This window comes from Nuphar pumila, chromosome 3, assembly GCF_984573655.1.
Source record: "Nuphar pumila chromosome 3, dmNupPumi1.hap1.1, whole genome shotgun sequence".
Taxonomy (NCBI): domain Eukaryota; kingdom Viridiplantae; phylum Streptophyta; class Magnoliopsida; order Nymphaeales; family Nymphaeaceae; genus Nuphar; species Nuphar pumila.
In genome coordinates this window covers 144,844,024-144,862,876 of record NC_143251.1, presented here as the reverse complement: position 1 = coordinate 144,862,876, position 18,853 = coordinate 144,844,024, and the positions used below count along the sequence as shown (strand labels likewise).

At 38.9% G+C, this 18,853-nt stretch overlaps 1 protein-coding gene across 4 annotated transcripts; it reads right to left on the bottom strand.

Annotated features, from left to right (window-relative positions):
• Positions 1-17,945, bottom strand: LOC149844258 (Tetratricopeptide repeat (TPR)-like superfamily protein). 4 transcript variants are annotated; one of them, XM_090000452.1, is made up of 9 exons: positions 17,303-17,931; positions 16,242-16,343; positions 11,089-11,155; positions 10,917-10,956; positions 10,697-10,829; positions 10,156-10,227; positions 1,194-1,274; positions 508-566; positions 1-247 (listed from the first exon to the last, which is right to left on the bottom strand). In XM_090000452.1, the coding sequence occupies exons 1-9, from the start codon at positions 17,612-17,614 to the stop codon at positions 181-183; spliced, it is 933 nt and encodes a 310-aa protein (XP_089856578.1). In that variant the 5' UTR covers positions 17,615-17,931; the 3' UTR covers positions 1-180. The 4 variants fall into 4 exon arrangements, with proteins under 4 accessions (XP_089856578.1, XP_089856577.1, XP_089856580.1 ...); XM_090000451.1 differs by having other exon boundaries at positions 508-569; positions 17,303-17,913; XM_090000454.1 differs by lacking the exon at positions 508-566 and having other exon boundaries at positions 17,303-17,945.
• Positions 17,946-18,853: the final 908 nt, after the last annotated feature.

Below are 18,853 nucleotides of genomic sequence, written 5' to 3'. Positions count from 1 at the left end.
TAACATCGTAAAATGGCGCTTAATTTCTTTAATCATATGCAGAGAGGCTACAATAACGAGTGAAGGAGAGACTGTTTATTTCATCATGTAAACAGTAGTCGCTTTACATATATTGGAAGCACAGACATATACATGTTGAAGAACTTGTAGCCAGAATTGGTAATCTCTGGAGAGACATGGCTACTGAGAGCTCCAATTGCGACAGAGGCAATGAACCTTCGCAAGAGCAGCCATATAATCATCAGACCTATCAAACAAATATAATAAAACAGTGTTAGCTCTCTCTCTCTCTCTCTCTCTCTCTGCAAAGCAACACACAGCAACATAGTAGCAACTGGCAAGTATTTGTGTCAGTGAATGTGCCTGCATGCATGCCTTCTTTACAAGCATGGTTGCAAAGATCATGTCATGGGATAAAAGCCACCATCAACTAGTTTATATCAATATCATTTAACTGCAGCTCATTTAATCAAAGAACAAAAAAAAGTTGATGTTTCTTATACCAACCTCAACCCATATGGAGACTGGCATGCAGCAAGAATAAGTTTCTTAGCAGCATCTGAATCCTTCTGACAAATATAAGAAAATGCCATTCAGGGAAAAAAAATGTTGGACAAAATAAATAAACATTTATTTTTCTGCATTGTCAAAGTAATTGTATGGATTCTATAGTTGTGTGGCTTTTGTGTGTCCTTTCGGGTACCATAAAGGAGATTTGTAGAGCGTCTTATAATCTTAAGTAAAACGATGGACAAAGCAATAACTTGAACATCTCTTTGCATTATTGCTGTTAGGGACATTATGGATGTGTTTGGGGATATGGCCCTGGGGATTCTCATCTGCCAGAATTCTTGTAGGCAAGGGCTCTGTTATTCACCAGGAGACTAAGACAAATTGGGTCTTGTATTGGAACCCTCAATACTGCCTGGGGTAGCAAGAGTTCACAACTGAGGCATAACCTCTTTTTCCACCATTTTCTTCATGACTATGGTCACCCTTCGGCAAGTCAATTCCTGTTACCATGTCAATGTGTTTCCCAAATGCATCCAAAATAAATATTTTCATTAAACAGAAAGAATATGGGAGTATCCTATTAAAACTTGATTGAGCATCATAATTTAATGGTATAGCTAGCTAGAGTGATATCTATAACAATTATTTAATTGGAGAAACAACAAGCGCCTAGACCAAACCTGAGATTCATGATACAGTCCAGCATATAAAGTAGCATAGAAATATTCATTTTCCTTTCCATTAGAAAAATCTGAAGCAAGCTGCAAAAACCATAGGAAATTTCTTGTTAGAAGATAACCAGATTCTTTGGGAAATTAAATGTGACAAGATTAATTCAGATAAATCACGTGTATCACAGTTCATCTTCAATAAAAGTATACATATTTGAACAAATGTTTTTGAGTTCTATGATGCACAGTACCCAGACTCTTTGATTTGTAGGAATGCACATAAAGTTATAACCCTCAAATCTCTATTTTCTCATAGTTTTCATAAGGCAAGCCATCTGAGATAGCTGGATGGTTAGGTTTCACTGTCATAACCAGGAAGTCTCGAGTTCAAATCCCACAGGGCCACTCTGGCGATAGAATGTGGAAAACAAATTGCCGGAGTGGTTTAGAAATTTATGTGAATGTGATCATCAAGCATAATACTCTGTAACTCTAGTAGAGTCTCCCTAACCCTATATTTCCAATAAAGAAAAAGGAAAACAACACATTTTGAAGATTATGGGAGAGAATTAAGAGTAAGGAACTCAAATTTGCTTGATACGTAGAAAAAGTTCCAAAGCATGGAGCTGTGAAGGCGTTAGCATCAATGCTGTACTTATATAGCACCAAGTTATTGAAAATCTTGTAGTAAAAGGTCTTTCCTTTGACAAAAAATCCTTTTGCTATATTCCTATGAAAAGATTGCCAGTTTTCCAAGCATTTCATCACCTCATCATTTTTTTCAACATTCTCATCTGACCCAAAACAAGAAGCCAGGTCAGGATGAAATGGTGACTACATATTAAAAAAAAACCCATGAAAAAGAAACCATACAATCACAGAAACAGTTATTGACTTTCTGAGGATATAATAGTTTCTAAATCAAGCTAAAGTAACTTCTCAGCTATGTCACATGGGTGCGGGTGCGGGTGCGGGTGCGGGTGCGGGTGCGGGTACGGGTACGGGTACGGGTACGGGTACGGGTACGGGTACGGGTGCGGGTACGGGTGCGGGTGCGGGTGCGGGTGCGGGTGCGGGTGCGGGTACGGAGCAATTTAAAAAATTTTGGACACGGGGACAAAACTATATATATATATATATATAACAATAATAAGATTGTAAATTTTAAAGCAATAAGTTGACCGGTCAAAGTTGAAAAAATATCTATATAACAATAATAACAATAAAAATATATATATAACAATCATAAATGGACAAAAATAGACTCGATCAAAGTTGACCGAATCCAAATTTAATTTTAATAAATGGACAAAAATAGACTCGGTCAAAGTTGACCGAGTCCAAAATGTGGACAGACTCGGCCCCGATGCGTTGACCGAGTCCGACACTTAGTTGACCGTGTCCACCCCTTGTCCGAAGCCGCACCCGCGTTCGCACCCGTGTCAGGTACGGGCGACGCGGGTGCATCGGCCTTTTAGCCGAGTCCGTGTGACTTAGCTTCTCAGTGTTTGGTTTATGGAGATAACATATCCAGACTTTTTTTACATATAAAGAATCATAATGAGGGCTTGAAGTTGGTAGAATGATCCAGAGTATAGCTTCTATCCACTGATTGAAAAATAACTATAAAAAACGAAGTAATCCTTTATTTATATAGTAAAGTCCCCTTGAGAAAGAAGAGACCAGGAAGGAAAAACTGGATTGACTATTTATTGTATCTCATTGAAAGATCGAGTTATTAAATCATCACAAAAGGTTGAATGTGCCGTCTATTTGTGTGGCAACTAGTGCTTACAAGAAATCCACAAGACATATGACTCAGTATATGCACTAGACAGTATTAACCAATTGCTAAGACTTTTAGTTTTGACTGATATTCCTGATTGTGGGTGTATGGATAGTGGTCATTGAACAAGTAACAAAAACAGATACATTAGTATTGGAAAATGAGTAAAACTATGAATACATAAAGCTCAAAATCTGCATGTAGGTCAATGAAACAAAAGCTGAGGCCATGTGGACCTGATCCTGATAGGACAATCTTGTGGATTAATCTAGTAAGGAGGAAATTTTGCATGCTAACATTAATAGATTCAAGTCGTCTCCAATTTCCCATTTCGTGAATGTTGAGGATTCTGGATTGCTGATTTCTGAAAGACAAGTTGCAGGCATCAAAGTTCCTTATTTGAAGAATAATATGACCAAATAGTGCACGCTAAAGACAGGACAACAGCTTATTATCAACTAGAGAATTAGGGAACTGATGCGTGCCTGGGCGCACGGGTTCGGACTGGGTTCAACTATTGGCTAGGTAGGTTGACTCGGGTAGAGACAGGGTCTGATTCAGTCTATTTCTGACAAAGCTTGGTAGGAAATTCGGTTCTCTCAATCTAATGTACAGAAAAATCCCAAATGTTAGAACTGTTAAAATGTAGTCTCTCTTATATATATACATATATATATATATATATATATATATATATATATATCAAACCCGATAAGGGTATTTATGTAATTTCATGTATTTTACGCATATTCTCACTTGAGAATATGATTGTACTTTTTCCAAATTCTTTTTTTGTATTTTTCTTTTTTTCTTTTTCTTCTTTTTCTTTTTGGATTGATGTGACATGAGGGGCCCCTCAATACACACGTTTCCAACGGTTACATTTCTAACCGTTGGAGGGGCTCCAACGTATGTATTGGAGCGCCCCCCCTCCCCCCCCGATGCCTCCATTACATTATAAATAGGGGTGATCACCTTTAGTTTTGGTTATGCTTTTGTAAATCCCCTTTTGGGACCCAATATATTGAAGTTGATGTTTTTTATGCTTTTGTGCATGTGTATCCGTGCCTTTGTGCACTTGTGAGAGTTCTCCTTTGTGCCTTTGTGCACACTTCGTGTTTCTAGCATTGTGTTTATACACAAAATCTCTTTTCATAGAGATTTTCACATGGTATTAGAGCAAGGTTGCTTGGAGAAAGAAATTCGTGCCGTTTTTCACAATATCAAGTGCCTCGTGAAGCATGCTTTCAACTTTTTGGTGATTGGCGTAAAGACTCCTCTTCATTCAATATCTTAGAAGATTACTACAACAAATAAGATTTAAAATCTTATTTTGGTACGTCCCCTTTTCTCTCATCTTACCTCTCTAATGGGTGAAAAAAACTCATTTTTCTTTTGGTTTCAAGCTAAATGACTCCAACTATCACGTATGGGCCAGAAATATGGAAGTCCACATTAAAGAAAAAGGGCTTTGGGGTTATGTTCAAGGCTCGATTCTGGAACTAGAGCCTAAAATTACGTTGATTAAAGAAGGCGAAATTAAAATTCTTGAGGGAGATGAAAGAACTAAGGCTCTTGAGGAGTATAGTAGAAAACATGAGTGAGAAATGAAGAACTTCAAGATCTTGTCATGGATTTTTTCCTCCGTTGAGACAAGAATTAACGCCAATATTATAAAGTTTAAAAAGGCTTCTCAAGCGTGGGAGTACCTTGAGAAGATGTACACTTTTAGGGACTTGTCCCATAAGTATTACTTCCAAAAGAGAGCGCTAACCCTTCTTCAAGGGGAGATGACTATAAATGAGCATTTTTCCAAACTCTCTCCCATTTGGGATGAGCTTGCTATGCTTGAACCCAAGTGGAGTGGAGAAGCCATAGAGCTTCGTTATAAGCAACTAGAAGAAGATCAATTTTTCAACTTTTTGAATGGGCTAAAGCCCGAGTTTGAGCAAATTAGATCCTCTCTCCTATCCTCCTTCACCTCTCTCCCGCTTGAAGACGTCACTACAAAATTAAGTGGAGAGGAAACTCGTATGAGCATTTGCAAGCAAAATCAGTGTTCTTGCAATGCCCACAAATCAAGAAGAGTGTGATGAAGCAAATGTTGTTTCTAGGCCCGAGAACAACTTGAGGACATATAAACCTCTGAATTTTAAAAGCCAAAATCAAGGTGGTCAAGGCGGAAGAAGAGACTATAACAAAATTGTGTGTCACTTTTGCAAAGAGTTGGGTCATATCAAACCGGTTTGTCCCAAATGAAAGAAATTACTAGCAATGGCCACCACAACTCAACCACAAAAAGAGGAATCTACAAATAAAGCACTCTCTCTAAATCAAATTATGAAAACTCTTCAACCTCTTCTTAAGTGAGCTATTTCCGATACCGCCGTGTCTACTCCTTCTCCTCCAAGTAAAACTTCTTGGCTTTTAGATTCGGGTGCTTCATTCCATATGTCTCCAAACATTTTCTCTCTTTCCGAATATCTTGAAAGCTCGTCACCATCTTTTGTTTCAACCGCGGATTGCACTTCTCTTGAAATTAAGAGAATTGAAAATTTTAAAACCCAAAACTTCTTTATTTCTAAAATTAGATTTATACCAAAATTGAATTTAAACTTACTTTCCGTCTCTCAACTCTCGGACCTTGGGTGTGACATTCAATTCTCATCTAATAAATGTTTAATACAGGATCACTGGTTCAGGAGGTTGATTGAGGAAGGCTCTAGGAAGGAAGACTTATACTATGTGGACTCTCTTCAAATTCCTAAAACCCCCTTTTGTAACATGGCCCAACATAAAGACATAAATGTTAGGCACAAAAGACTTGTTCATCCTAACATCACCAAGTTGTCCTATTTGGACTTTGTTAAAAATCTTTGTAAAAGTACTTTCTCTTATAATGATTGCATTCTTGGAAAAATGAGAAGTATGGCCTTTGAACAAAGATCTATGTTTACCACTAAACCTTTTGAAATTATTCATTCGGATGTTTGGAGACCGACACCTGTCATATCCAATGGAGGTTTTGCCTATTATGTGATTTTTGTGGATGATTTTTCACGATATTGTTGGATATATTTTCTCAAACCTAAGCATGAAGTCTTTTCATGTTTTAAATCATATCATATAATGATAAAAAATCAATTTAATAGTAATTTAAAGATATTTAGGACCGATTCAGGAGGTGAATATCTCTTTAATGAATTTAAGAAATATCCTGAAGACTATGGTATTGTCCATCAAAGATCATGTCCTAAGACCCCACAACAAAATGGTTTGGCCGAAAGAAAGCATAGGCATATCATTGAAACTACTAGAACCCTTCTTATTTCCCAAAGTATTCAATTTTTTTTTAGCAGAGACGACTCTTGCTTCCGTTTATCTTATTAATCGTCTTCCATCCAAAAATTTAGATAAAATCTCTCCTTTTGAGGCTCTATATGAAAAAAAACCCGATTATAATAGATTGAGAGTTTTTGGTTGTAAGTGCTTTGTCCTTACAGATAAAAATGATAAACTCTCACCAAAAGTCATTCCTTGTGCTTTTCTTGGCTATTCCGAAACCCCAAAAGGGTTTTGATGTTATGATACTAAGAATGATAAGTTATATGTCTCAAGGAATGTAACGTTTTTGGAAAATGATAGTGGTTTTCAAAAGGATGAATCTCATTTAGAAAATGCCGATTATTCTTTTCTTTTTGATCTATTATCTAAAGATGATGATATCTCTAGTGATGATGAATCCACGTATAACAGTGACAATAAAGTAGTTTAAATCAACAATAATTCTAAACCTACTACCTCTCAAGAAGAAAATATAACTAGAGACCCTATCACCTACACTCATAGAGATAGATGCACCTTTAGAAGTGCTATTGAGCAATATAGTGAACCCAACAAATCTATCTCCACACATGATTCAAACCCTAGAAGAACTGAAAGAACTAGAAGAACTCCCTCTAGATTTGTATCCTTTGATTCTTTCTCTCCTAAATATCAGGCTTGCTTGAGTAGTATTCACTCATATTTTGAACCAAAATTTTTTGAAGATGCCAAACGATGTATTGAATGGAGAGAAGCCATGAAAAGCGAACTCAAAGCGCTTAGGAAAGCCAACACTTGGGAATTTCAAACGCTTCCAAGTGGAAAGAAAACCATAGGAAGCTTATGGGTGTTCAAAGTCAAAACCACGAGTGATGGATCTCTTGAATGGTATAAAGTTTGTCTAGTAGCTAAAGGGTATAATCAAGAATACGGGATCGATTATGAAGAGACATTTGCTCCAGTAGCTCGTATGGTTATTGTCAGATGTTTCATCACCATTGCTTCCATTAGAAAATGGAATATTTACCAAATGGATGTCAAAAATGCCTTTTTAAATGATGATCTTAATGAAGATGTCTACATGGATGCTCCACCTGGTATGAAAATTCTTAAAAATAAAGTTCTTCGTCTTCGTAAAACTCTTTATGGCTTGAAACAAGCTCTCAAAGCTTGACACGATAGGTTTAACAAAGTAATGACTGAAAATAGTTTTTCTTCATGCTATACAGACACTGCATTGTTTGTTAAGAAATTTGATGCAAGAATTGTTATATTACTGTTATATGTTGATGATATATTGATAACAGAAGATGATACTAAAAAAATCAAAAGTATTAAATCTATCTTGACTTCAAAATTCGAAATGTCAGACTTAGAATTTTTGACATATTTTTGGGGAATTGAGGTTGCTTTTTCTCATAGAGGTTACTTTTTGTCGCAAACTAAACTTGCTTGTGAGATCCTTGACATATCAGGAATCACAGCATTACAGGCAATTGGTTGGCTCCTGAAATAGTAGGTTCGAAGATGAAGATTGATGATGGGATTCTTCTAAAAGATCCCCCACCTTACAGGCAATTGGTTGGCTCCCTAACGTATCTCAGCATTACTAGGCCTGCTATTTCTCATGAAATACATGTTGCCAGTCAATTTCAACATGCACCTACTACAGTTCATATGAGCACCATTCTTCGCATTATCAGATACATAAAGGATACAGTAAACAAGGGAGTATTTCTATTTTCTTCTGAATTGAGTTTAATTGCTTATACCGACTCTGATTGGAGAGGTGACCCAAATAACTGTCACTCCACCACTGGTTTTTGTATTTTTTTAGGGAAATCGCTAATTTCTTGGAGATGCAAGAAGCAACAGAAAGTATCGCTTTCCTCCACCGAAGCTGAATATAGAGCCATGACATCTACCACCATGGAGATTGTTTGGATTCACAACTTGTTGGAAGATATGAATATTCAAGTTCTAGAGCCCACAAAATTATGTTGTGATAATAAAAGTGCAATCTACATTGCCAAAAATCACAAATTTCATAAGCGCACGAAGCATATTGAGATGGACTGCCACTATATTCGTGAAGAATATTTAAAAAAACCCATTGACCTTATATTACATCAGAATATCAACTGACAGACTTCTTCACCAAGGCGTTGTGCTCTCCAAGATTTAACTTCCTTCTTGGCAAACTTTCAGTTGTGACACCCTAAGTTTGAGGGGGAGTGTTAAAATATACTCTTTTATATATATATATATATAACCTGATAAGGGTAATTATGTAATTTCATGTATTTTACGTGAGAATATGATTGTACTTTTTCCAAATTCTTTTTTTGTATTTTTCTTTTTTACTTTTTCTTCTTTTTCTTTTTTGGATTGATGTGACATGAGGGGGGGCCTCAATACACACGTTGGAGCCCCCCCTCCAACGGTCACATTTCTAACCGTTGGAGGGGCTCCAACGTATGTATTGGAGCCCCCCCATGCCTCCATTACATTATAAATAGGGGTGATCCCCTTTAGTTTTGGTTATGCTTTTATAAAGCCCCTTTTGGGACCCAATATATTGAAGTTGATATTTTTTATGCTTTTGTGCATGTGTATCCGTGCCTTTGTGCACTTGTGAGAGTTCTCCTTTGTGCCTTTGTGCACACTTCGTGTTTCTAGCATTGTGTTTATACACAAAATTTCTTTTTATAGAGATTTTCACAAGAACAAGATTCGGAACACGTGGAAGGAGGTCCTGTCAAATTTTCATGGCCAAACTCCATGGGGTCCGGTAGACACAAGCTCAGGAACAAGCAACAGGATTTAGGTTTTGACTGGGTCAGGACTAGGGATGCACACGAGCCGGGCTCGAAACGAGCTCGAGCCGAGCTCGAGCCGAGCTCGAGCCGAGCTTGGCATGTACAAGCTCGGCTCGCCTAAATACCAGAATGTTCAGGCTTGGCTCAAGCTCGGACTGAGCCTGAAGTCTGGTGCTCAGGCTCGGCTCGTGCTGAGCCAGGGCTTTAACATTATACTGAATTTCATGAATTAGGATGTGCATGGATAATGTATTTTCTTACAATATCAATCTTTGTTCACTGGTGTGCTTTCTTGAAGATATTTCTCCTTCAACATTTGAGTTAAATGGCAGAAATAGCATCTCATTTTTTCTTTTTTCCTGGGCAGACAGGGAATGCTCCATGAGAAGAAGAAACTTCAACAGGTCAGTTTCTGATAACAGTTTCTAACCAGACGTTGCTTTCTCCAACTATATGGGACACAAATAGCTCCAAGTTTCCAAATACAGTTTTTTCTATGAATGATGAACAAACAACTTCAATATCCTAATGTATATTTCTGTTATTTTACCATCTAAATTGATTGTTCTAATGAGTCAAAGAGAGCCTTTTTGTGTTTCTCCTCTTTTCAGTCTCAAATATATTCAAAGAGGTGTTATGAAGATCCTCCATTATACCTATTGTACGATGAGCACATTAAAATTCTCAGTGAAAGAAACCTCTGGCATCAAACAAGGAACAGTCTTATTAAAAAAGATTGCTATTTAAACCACAAATTTTAAACACAAAATCAGTATAAATTCCAGAAACCCTTGGTGCCACTTGTTAACAACTAAACTTGATAATGAAGAACTTCAATCTTGGGAAAAATTGAAATAAAGCTAAAATGTTTTCATGAGCATGAGTTTCAAGACTAAATTGCTTAGATAACAATAATAAGATATAGAATGATGATGTTAAAATGAGTTAACCGAGCATCCAAAGTAAGCGACTACAAGAAAACATCTGCATATAAAGAATTAAATATATAAGAGTCCAACTCATTTGTAGCATCTGCATGTACCTTGTTTGGATCTCCCCCATCCCTAAACAGAGCATACGCCTCCCGCATGACAGGCCGTGGATCCCGGCCAACCTGTATTTCATATTGTCATCATGAGATTGGTGCCTTTCTACAATTAGAAATCATAGCCTTTGAGATCTAATAAAAGCCAAGTGATGGCTCACTCACTATTATCAACAACAAAACATCTCAGGAGCAGACTGGACCACAGTTACTGAGTCATGGAGCATATGGTGCATGATTTTAGGATCATACACATCATATAAACCCCAGATGTTTCAGTGCACTGGAATTCTGGGTGGCAGGCCAATTAAAATGTACATCTCCATATCTATGAATCAGACAACATACTACAGGTTTGTCACAGCCTATTTCATTACTTATCCAAACCCAGGTAGCACATGGGAAGAAAAAAAGCAGGAAACCACAATCAAGTGATGCCTACGGAATATGGTTACAATGAAAAGGTGACACATTCCTCATGATTATGAGAAAATGAAAACTCAGATAGTGAAGCAACACAAGCCAAGCACTAACTTGCCTCCAGGAAGCGCCTTCGTGCTTCATCTGCACCATATAGCTGAGCCTCACATAGAAAGCACCAAATGGACTCCTCTGTATCGTTTGGATTCTCCGCAACATCTAGCCGAAACTGCTCTGCCCCTTCTTCAAATCTAAAGTGTGAAATGCCCAAGATTCAAAATTTCCAAAGAACACCGAGAAAATGTGAAGTTATAAAAATATCAACATTGAGAGCATACCTATCAAGATAATACAATGACAATCCCCTCTGCCAAAGATCTGAGCAATATCATCAATAAACCAGCATAAAATCGTTTATCAGAAACTCCAGCAAGCAACCAATGCAGACCATCCATTGACAACAAAAAACCAAAGCATTCCCATTATACAATTCAACACCAAAAAGTTTACAAGCTTTCTGCCGAGGATCCAATTCAATCGTTCGGTCGAATTCAGCCAACGACGCTTTAACATCACCCTTCACCATATAAATATGGGGACTATGATTAGAATCTCACAAAGAACTTAGAATTACTCACACGACCCAACTTTTGCACCAGCATATCAAAATCAGACCCGCTGAGGAATTTGGGATTGGTGAGATCAAAACATAACATAGGGCGTTCTACACAGAAAATGCACCAAAAGTCTGAGCCCAATTCCATGACAGAAACCAACCAAATTTTTGTCCTTCACAATCCCATTAGCCATGCATGTGCTACATGCCATAAAGTTTAGGATGTGGTAATTAGGAGGAAAAGGGAATGTAGGAGAAATGGATATAGAAGGAATTGGGAGCATCCTCTTGCTTGACAGAACTTTGCAAGCAACCGAAAGGAGAAGGAGAGACACAAATAACACAGTATTTACGTGGTTCGGTCAATAAAATGACCTACGTCCATGGAGGGAAAACCTCACTCGGTCTCTATTATTTTATTCATGTTACCTCTCACCAATATATACTGAGATACATGATTATAGGGATCACGATCAGCCTTTCCTTCATTAGGAATATGGCTGTTACAATCAGTTAGATAAATTTGTTTCATTTAACACCCCCCCTCAAGCTCATCTTATCATGAATAAGATTGAGCTTGTTAACCATAGTAGTGTGTTGCAGCTTCATCAATGGCTTGGTTAGAATATCGGCTACCTGATCTTTGGTCGAAATATATTTAATCATGATGTCTCCTTTGGAGATTTTCTCTCGAACAAAATGTAAATCGATCTCAACATGTTTACACCGATTATGATGTATAAGGTGTGTTGCCAAATAAGATGTGCCAACATTATCACACCACAGTATAGGGCTTCTTGTATGGGAAATTCCGAGTTCTGTCAATAGGAATTGAATCTACATAACTTCAGCAGTAGCATTAGCTAAAGATCTTTATTTTGCCTCTGTACTTGATCGAGACACAACTGCTTGTTTCTTTGAGCCCCACGATATTAGGTTTGGTCCAAGAAACATTGCATATCCTCCAGTGGATCTTTTGTCATCTAGGCATCCAGCTCAATCAGCATCACTAAAGGCTGATACATTCAGAATTGGATCTGATTTGATGAGAAGTCCATACTCAAGAGTGTGTTTAAGGTACCTCAAGATCTGTTTAATAGCGCTCCAATGGACATCTGCGGGTCTGTGCATAAATTGACACACTTTGTTGACAACATATGATATGTCTGGCCTTGTCATTGTAGAGTATTGAAGTACCCCTACAATTCTTAGGGTCATGAAACTCTGATCCAGAATCTGCAGTAAGAGGTGGTGAACTCACCATAGGTGTAGAGATTGGCTTAGCTCCTGTCATTCCTGTCCTTTTAAGAATGTCAAAAATATACTTTTGCTGAGAGAGAATTAACCCTTCTTTAGAAAAATTTACCTCTATGCCCAAAAAGTAATGAAGTTCACCCAAATCCTTAATAGCAAATTCAACCCTGAATTGAGAAATAAGTTGTATATGGGAAGGTGAGCTTTCTGTGATGATTATATCATCCACATAAACAAGCACATAAATAACTAGATTTTTCTTTTTGAGAATGAAGAGAGAGGTATCAGTTTTGGCTGCAGTAAATCCAAGATTGAGAAGGAAAAGACTCAGGCGAGCAAACCATGCTCTTGGAGCCTGTTTTAGTCCGTAAAGAGCCCTTTGTAACTTAAAAATATGATTTGGAAAACTTGGATCTTCAAAACCTAGAGGTTGTATCATATATACTTCTTCTGAAAGATGGCCATGTAAGAAAGCATTCTGAATATCTAACTGACAAATTTGCCATCTTTGTCTTAGCGAGATAGACAAAACAGTCTGGATGGTTGTAGGTTTTATAACTGGGCTGAAAGTTTCTATGTAGTCAATCCCTTCTTTTTTACTATACCCTTTAGCTACTAGTCTGGCCTTGTATCACTCCAAAGTTCCATCAGTCTTTCTCTTTATCTTTATCTTGAATACCCATTTACATCCGACAACGTGTTTAGCCTCTTCAATAGGAACAAGTCTCCAAGTGTTATTCCTCATAAGGGCACTGTATTCAGCCTTCATAGCTTCTCTCCATTTCTCATGTTTGTATGCCTCTCTAAAATCGGTAGGTTCAGTGTCTCGTAGAAGGGTAAAAACTAAAGCCTTGGGAAGAGAATGTTTGCTAGAAATGAAGGTCTGAAAATCATTGTATTTGGGGTTTGGTCTAAGTGTTCCATCTTGAGAATAGGTAGTCATAGGATGGATCCAAGCATGATTTGGTTCAGCTTGAATTTCGGATTGGATCATGGGTTGATTTGGAACCAAAGGAGAATCAGAATTCGGTTCAGTTGTGGGATCTTCATGACTCTCGATGGATTCACTATGATTAGCTATGGTTTGAGGATCTCTATTGGGAATGGATCCATCATAATTTTCGGAGTGGCTAGTGGATTGGTTTAGGGTAAAATCAGAATTGGACAAGACAACAACCTGATTAGGAGGTTCACGATTTAGAGAGACATTTTTTTTTTGTTCCTTAAAAGGAAAATTTTTCTCATTGAAAATTACGTGTCGGAAGATAAAAAAAAATTCAGATTTCAAACTCATACAGTAGTACCCTTTGTGTTGAGGAGCATAACCTAAAAATATACTTCTTTCGGATCTGAAATCCAATTTTTGCTTTTGGTAGGCTCTTAGATAGGGAAAACATTCACATCCAAAATTTTTGAGAAAATTATAATCAGGTATCTCTTTGAACAATTTTTTCAAAGGAGAAACACAATCAAGCACCTTAGTAGGCATTCAATTAATAAGATAAACTGCAATGCTAAAAGCATATGTCCAAAATTTTGTTGGAATATTTGCTTTAGCCATGAGAGACAAACCAGTCTCAACTATGTGTCTGTGCCTTCTTTCAGCAGCCCCATTTTGTTCGGGGGTATGTGGACATGAGATTCTATGTCCAATACCATTTTCAACAAGGTAGGATTGTAAAGCTTGAAATTCTCCACCCCAATCAGAATGTAAGAATTTAATTCTGTGCCCTGTAAGATTTTCAGCAAGAGCCTTAAAAGCCTTGAACACTTGACTGACATCGGACTTATTTTTCAATAAATAAAGCCAAATATACTTAGAAAAAGTATCCACAAAAATCACATAATATCTAAAACCATTGGTACTCATGACGGGAGCTGGTCCCCATATGTCTGAGTACACAATCTCAAGTGGGGCGTGCACATGGTTAGAAGCATTTTGAAAAGGTAATCTATGGTTTTTCCCTCTTTGAGGGGCTTCACACAAATTATTTGAATAAACATCTTGAAAGTGTCTAAAACACGCTTAACAATAGTAAGCATGGGATGTCTGAGACACTTATGCCAATGATCAACTGAATCCTTCTTGTTGTTGAAGACCTCTTTATTCTTGTCACAAAAATTTATTTTGTAGAGTCCATCACTGCTTACTCCTTGGCCTAGCAGTTTCCCTGTTGCCTGGTCCTTAACATAACAAACATTGGAGTGAAATTCAAAATAGACATTATTATCCTTAGAAAAATGTTGCACAGACAATAAGTTCCTTGTAATCCTTGGCATATGAAGCACTTCATTCAACTTTAAATTTCGAGAAAGATTAGAAGAGCCAATGTTAAGAATGCACAAACCTGAGCCGTCACCAATTTTCAAGGTGTCTCCTCCCTGATACTCTGAATGTAGGGATGGCAATGGACCGGGGCGGGGGACAGGGTCTCCACCCCCACCCCATCTCAAGATTAGAACCTCCATCCCCGCACGGGGATGGATTTTAACCTCCACCCCCGCCTTCATCCCCGGTTCAAACGGGGATGAGGCGGGGCGGGGCGGGGCCCCGTTTCCCCGTAGTCTATTGCCATCCTTTAGAAGGACTGGGGATGGGGCGGGGCGGGGCTAGGCGGGGATCGTGGCGGGGCGGGGCTAGGCGGGGATCGTGGCGGGGATGGGGCGAGGCGGGGAAAAGTGTAAGTCCATTCCCGCCTCCATCCCCGAACGGGGATGGAATTTGACCTTCGTCCCTGCCTTCATCCCCGTTTCATACCCTTTATCCCCGGTCCAAACGGGGCGAGGCGGGGCCCCGCTTTCCCCCGGTCAACTGCCATCTCTATCTGAATGTATCGATAGATTATTGATGTCATTGGTGATATGATATGTAGCTCTAAAATCAGGATACCAATTATCATCACCATAAATTTGATTTGAAGCACTTCTTGGGCAACATGATATGCATGAGGGGTGGATTCCTTTTCTTTAAGGAGATTTATATATGAGTAACAATTTTTCGCAACATGGCCGACCTTGTCACAAATCTGAGAGACAGTTTTTTCCCTTCCATGATATGAATCATTTTTCCTGCCATACTTATTCTTGTTCTGATAATTGTTTCTTCCAGGCCCCCGATAGTTTTGGTGCCTATTAAAATTTGATGTTGAAACAACGTTGGTTGTCGGCATAACCTGATCAACAACTTGCTCTTCATGATCTTTAAAAATTTTCTCTTGCATTAACAAGAGTCCATGCAACTCGGCCAAAGATACGAGCTCCTTCCGAGTCTCCATATTTATTTTAAAAGCTAAATACTCATTCGGCAATCCTTTGAGAATCTGAAGAATTAAGTCATCCTCATCCACTGGTTTTGAAGCAATGGCCTTTGCTTTGTTTATGTATGCGTCCATAGAACTAGACCCCTTCTTTAAATCTTGAAGTTGTGATTTCAATTGCATCACACGAGATCTTCAGTGTGCGGCGTAGGATAGCTTGAGAGCATTCCAAACTTCCGCAGATTACTTAAGACCAATAATCTGTGTATGGATTGATTCTGAAAGAGACAACTTGATCCAACTCAACATAAGTTAGTCTCGTCTAAGTATATATTCTTGACTGATCTCACTAGATCCAGTTTTGAACATGGGAGGAGCATGTTTGCTTCCATCGATGAATCTCATCAAATCAAAAGAAATTAGGATGGGAGTAAATTGTGATTCCCATATGAGATCATTCTCAACATTGAGCTTAATCGAGAGAAAATGTTGTAAATTGCTAGGATATTGCAGTAAGGAGATTGAGTTATTCATACCAGTTCCAGTAGGATTGGGCAGACTGGATCCTTTATTCGGAGTGAGATTCCTGGTCGATGAAGCCATGATGTGCAGACTGCGAGAACTGCAAAGAAGAAGATCTGGAAAGCAACAGAAAAGCCTCCTCAAGGCTCTGATACCATGCAAGCAACCGAAAGGAGAAGGAGAGACAAATAACACAGTATTTACACGGTCGATAAAATGACCTACGTCTGCGGGGGGGGGGGGGGGGGATCTCATTGGGTCTCTATTATTTTATTCATGTCACCTCTCACCAATATATACTGAGATACATGATTACAGGGATCACGATCAGCCTTTCATTTATTAGGTATATGGCTGTGACAATCAATTAGATAATTTTGTTTCATGCCACATTTATCTTTACTACAAATGGCATCCTTGCCCACCTTACCATCCTGATTGTTCTTATCCTTATCACTATGCACCAGCCTGTCATTGCTCATCATGCTGCCATCCACTCGGTGTTGGTTAACAAACTTTGCTGGAGGTTTGCAAAATGAACAGTAACCCTTCGCCGGAAAAGGAATTGGCAGTTATGTCAACTATGTGAAGGAGCCAAATGTCATCCCCGAAGCTTAGCGACTCCCTAGGGGCAAGGGGTAAGCCCACGGAGTATTATAGGCAGAGCCAGAGCGACTAGATCCCTGATCTCGGTTTTTCTGTGTAAATATAAAAAAAAATGTGGAGCAAAACAACGAAGATTTGGAAGGAATTGTCTGATGTGGTTTCTCTTCCTACTTTCACGAATCGAACCAATTCATTTCTTAGAAACAACCTAATGTAGGAATTTCAAAAAGATATTGAACTTCTCAGTGTAAGATTGTATCAGAACTTGATGAATGAAAGCATTGGATTAATGGTTTGAAGTTGAACTCTTGACAAACTGCTAAGAGAGGGGAGTAGCATATGAAAATCATGCTGCTGGAAACCTATTGGATGAGACGACTGAATTCACACAGACAGTTACAGATGGGGAGTTATTATAACTTGAGACCCATCAAACGAGTGATGGGAAAAAACCAAAAGCAAAATGTACCTGCCTAAAGAGCAGCATGCCTCGCCTGACAGCAAGCAAGGCCTCCCGAGCAGAGCCACCGCCGCCGGTTAACGCATCCCAAATTGCAGAAACCGATGCTACAAACATCCCACGACGCCGTGAGACCGGCAATTGGGCTCGGTGGGGTTGGAGTTTCAAGTAACCGAAGCCATATATTGATGGTTTGGTGCGAATGCGAGCTCTCGGTGCAGAGGGTAATGGGATTGCTTGCGTCTCCGAGGACGAGGGAGGAGGATAAGAGACGCTGGTTGATGGAGAGAGTGAAAGTGCAGGGGTTACGTGCATAGCCATGGGCGCCGAATCAGACAATTCGAGGAGAGATATCGTGAACGTCAAACGCCCCACAAGTTCACCATTTTATCCACCAGTTTTCTTTCCCTATCCCTTCCAGCCTGTTAATCGGACTGTTTAAGAATCGGAATTCATAGGTCGGATCTGAGTTTGGTATAAAATTCCATAAACCATATCCAGCCTGTTTAATAATCGGACATCATGGGTCCGTCTTAAATAGTGAATAAAACTCTTATTTTTGTTACTAAACCCTAACTCTATCGGATTCAGTACGGTCAAGAATGGGTCATACCCAATCCATTGACACCCCTACGTAAGAAGACAGCTGTTTAGGTTAGACAAAATGAATAAAAAAAACGAAACAGAACATTGGTTATGTTCGTTCCGTAACAACTGTTCTAAGTCCAACGTTTTGTTTGAACCGTACTTGGATGCTATGTTTCAAATGTCCGATATGACATGAACGTCTTCTTAAGAAAGAAAGAAACTCCCACGATTAAAGAAGATTTTGTATCTATTGAATCCCTCCTAATTGCCTAAATTTCAATCACAACAGCAACCTGATTGCTGCGGCGAACAAAAGAAACTCCTCTTTAGTCAATGAGATAAAAAAATTAAAACAAAAAGAGAAACAATTGCTATCGTGAATCAATCAATTTCTTCAAAATCTATCGTAATTAAGATAGCAAGAATCAGAGGCATACCTTTGCCTTCGAGATGATCTTCACGACGATATGCCCTTTCGAGCCCTAACAAAGCAGGTATGATCGAAATGGCCCCTCCCGAACTCATTGCGAAGATCTTGCTGTAGTCTAAGCTCTTGTCCATTGGCCGCTCCGCCTTGCCGCCGTCCTCCGGGATCAACCCTTCCTTCGGTTTTGCTTACCCCTGCCACTTCATCGATGACGATGGAGGAAACGATCGTCAGAAGAACTCCTGTTGAAGAAAAAGCCTCCGCCATGCTTGTTGTTTGTTGTTCGTTGAGATCGTTGGTGGCAACCCCTATGAAGAAGGAGCTTTCGTCGTGCTCGCCGTTTGCGGAGGTCACCGACGGCATCGCCGTCGAGTGCGTGACGGTGTGCTGTTGCTGCCCGTGCGAGCTCGTGAACCTGGCCGGTGGATCAAAATATATATATTTTTTAACTTCTTTCCTTCCGTCCTTGATTCTTTTTTAATAGGGAGAAGGTGGATAAAAAATAACACACATTAATAAATGCAGCGGACAATCGAAACTTCATC

Coding starts and splice junctions, on each gene's coding strand:
- LOC149844258 (XM_090000451.1), bottom strand. CDS start 17,614: ATGGCTATGCACGTAACCCCTGCACTTTCACTCTCTCCATCAACCAGC. Junction 16,344..17,302: donor GCATGCTGCTCTTTAGGCAG/GTACATTTTGCT, acceptor GTTGCTTTCCAG/ATCTTCTTCTTTGCAGTTCT. Junction 570..1,193: donor GACTGTATCATGAATCTCAG/GTTTGGTCTAGG, acceptor TATATTTGTCAG/AAGGATTCAGATGCTGCTAA.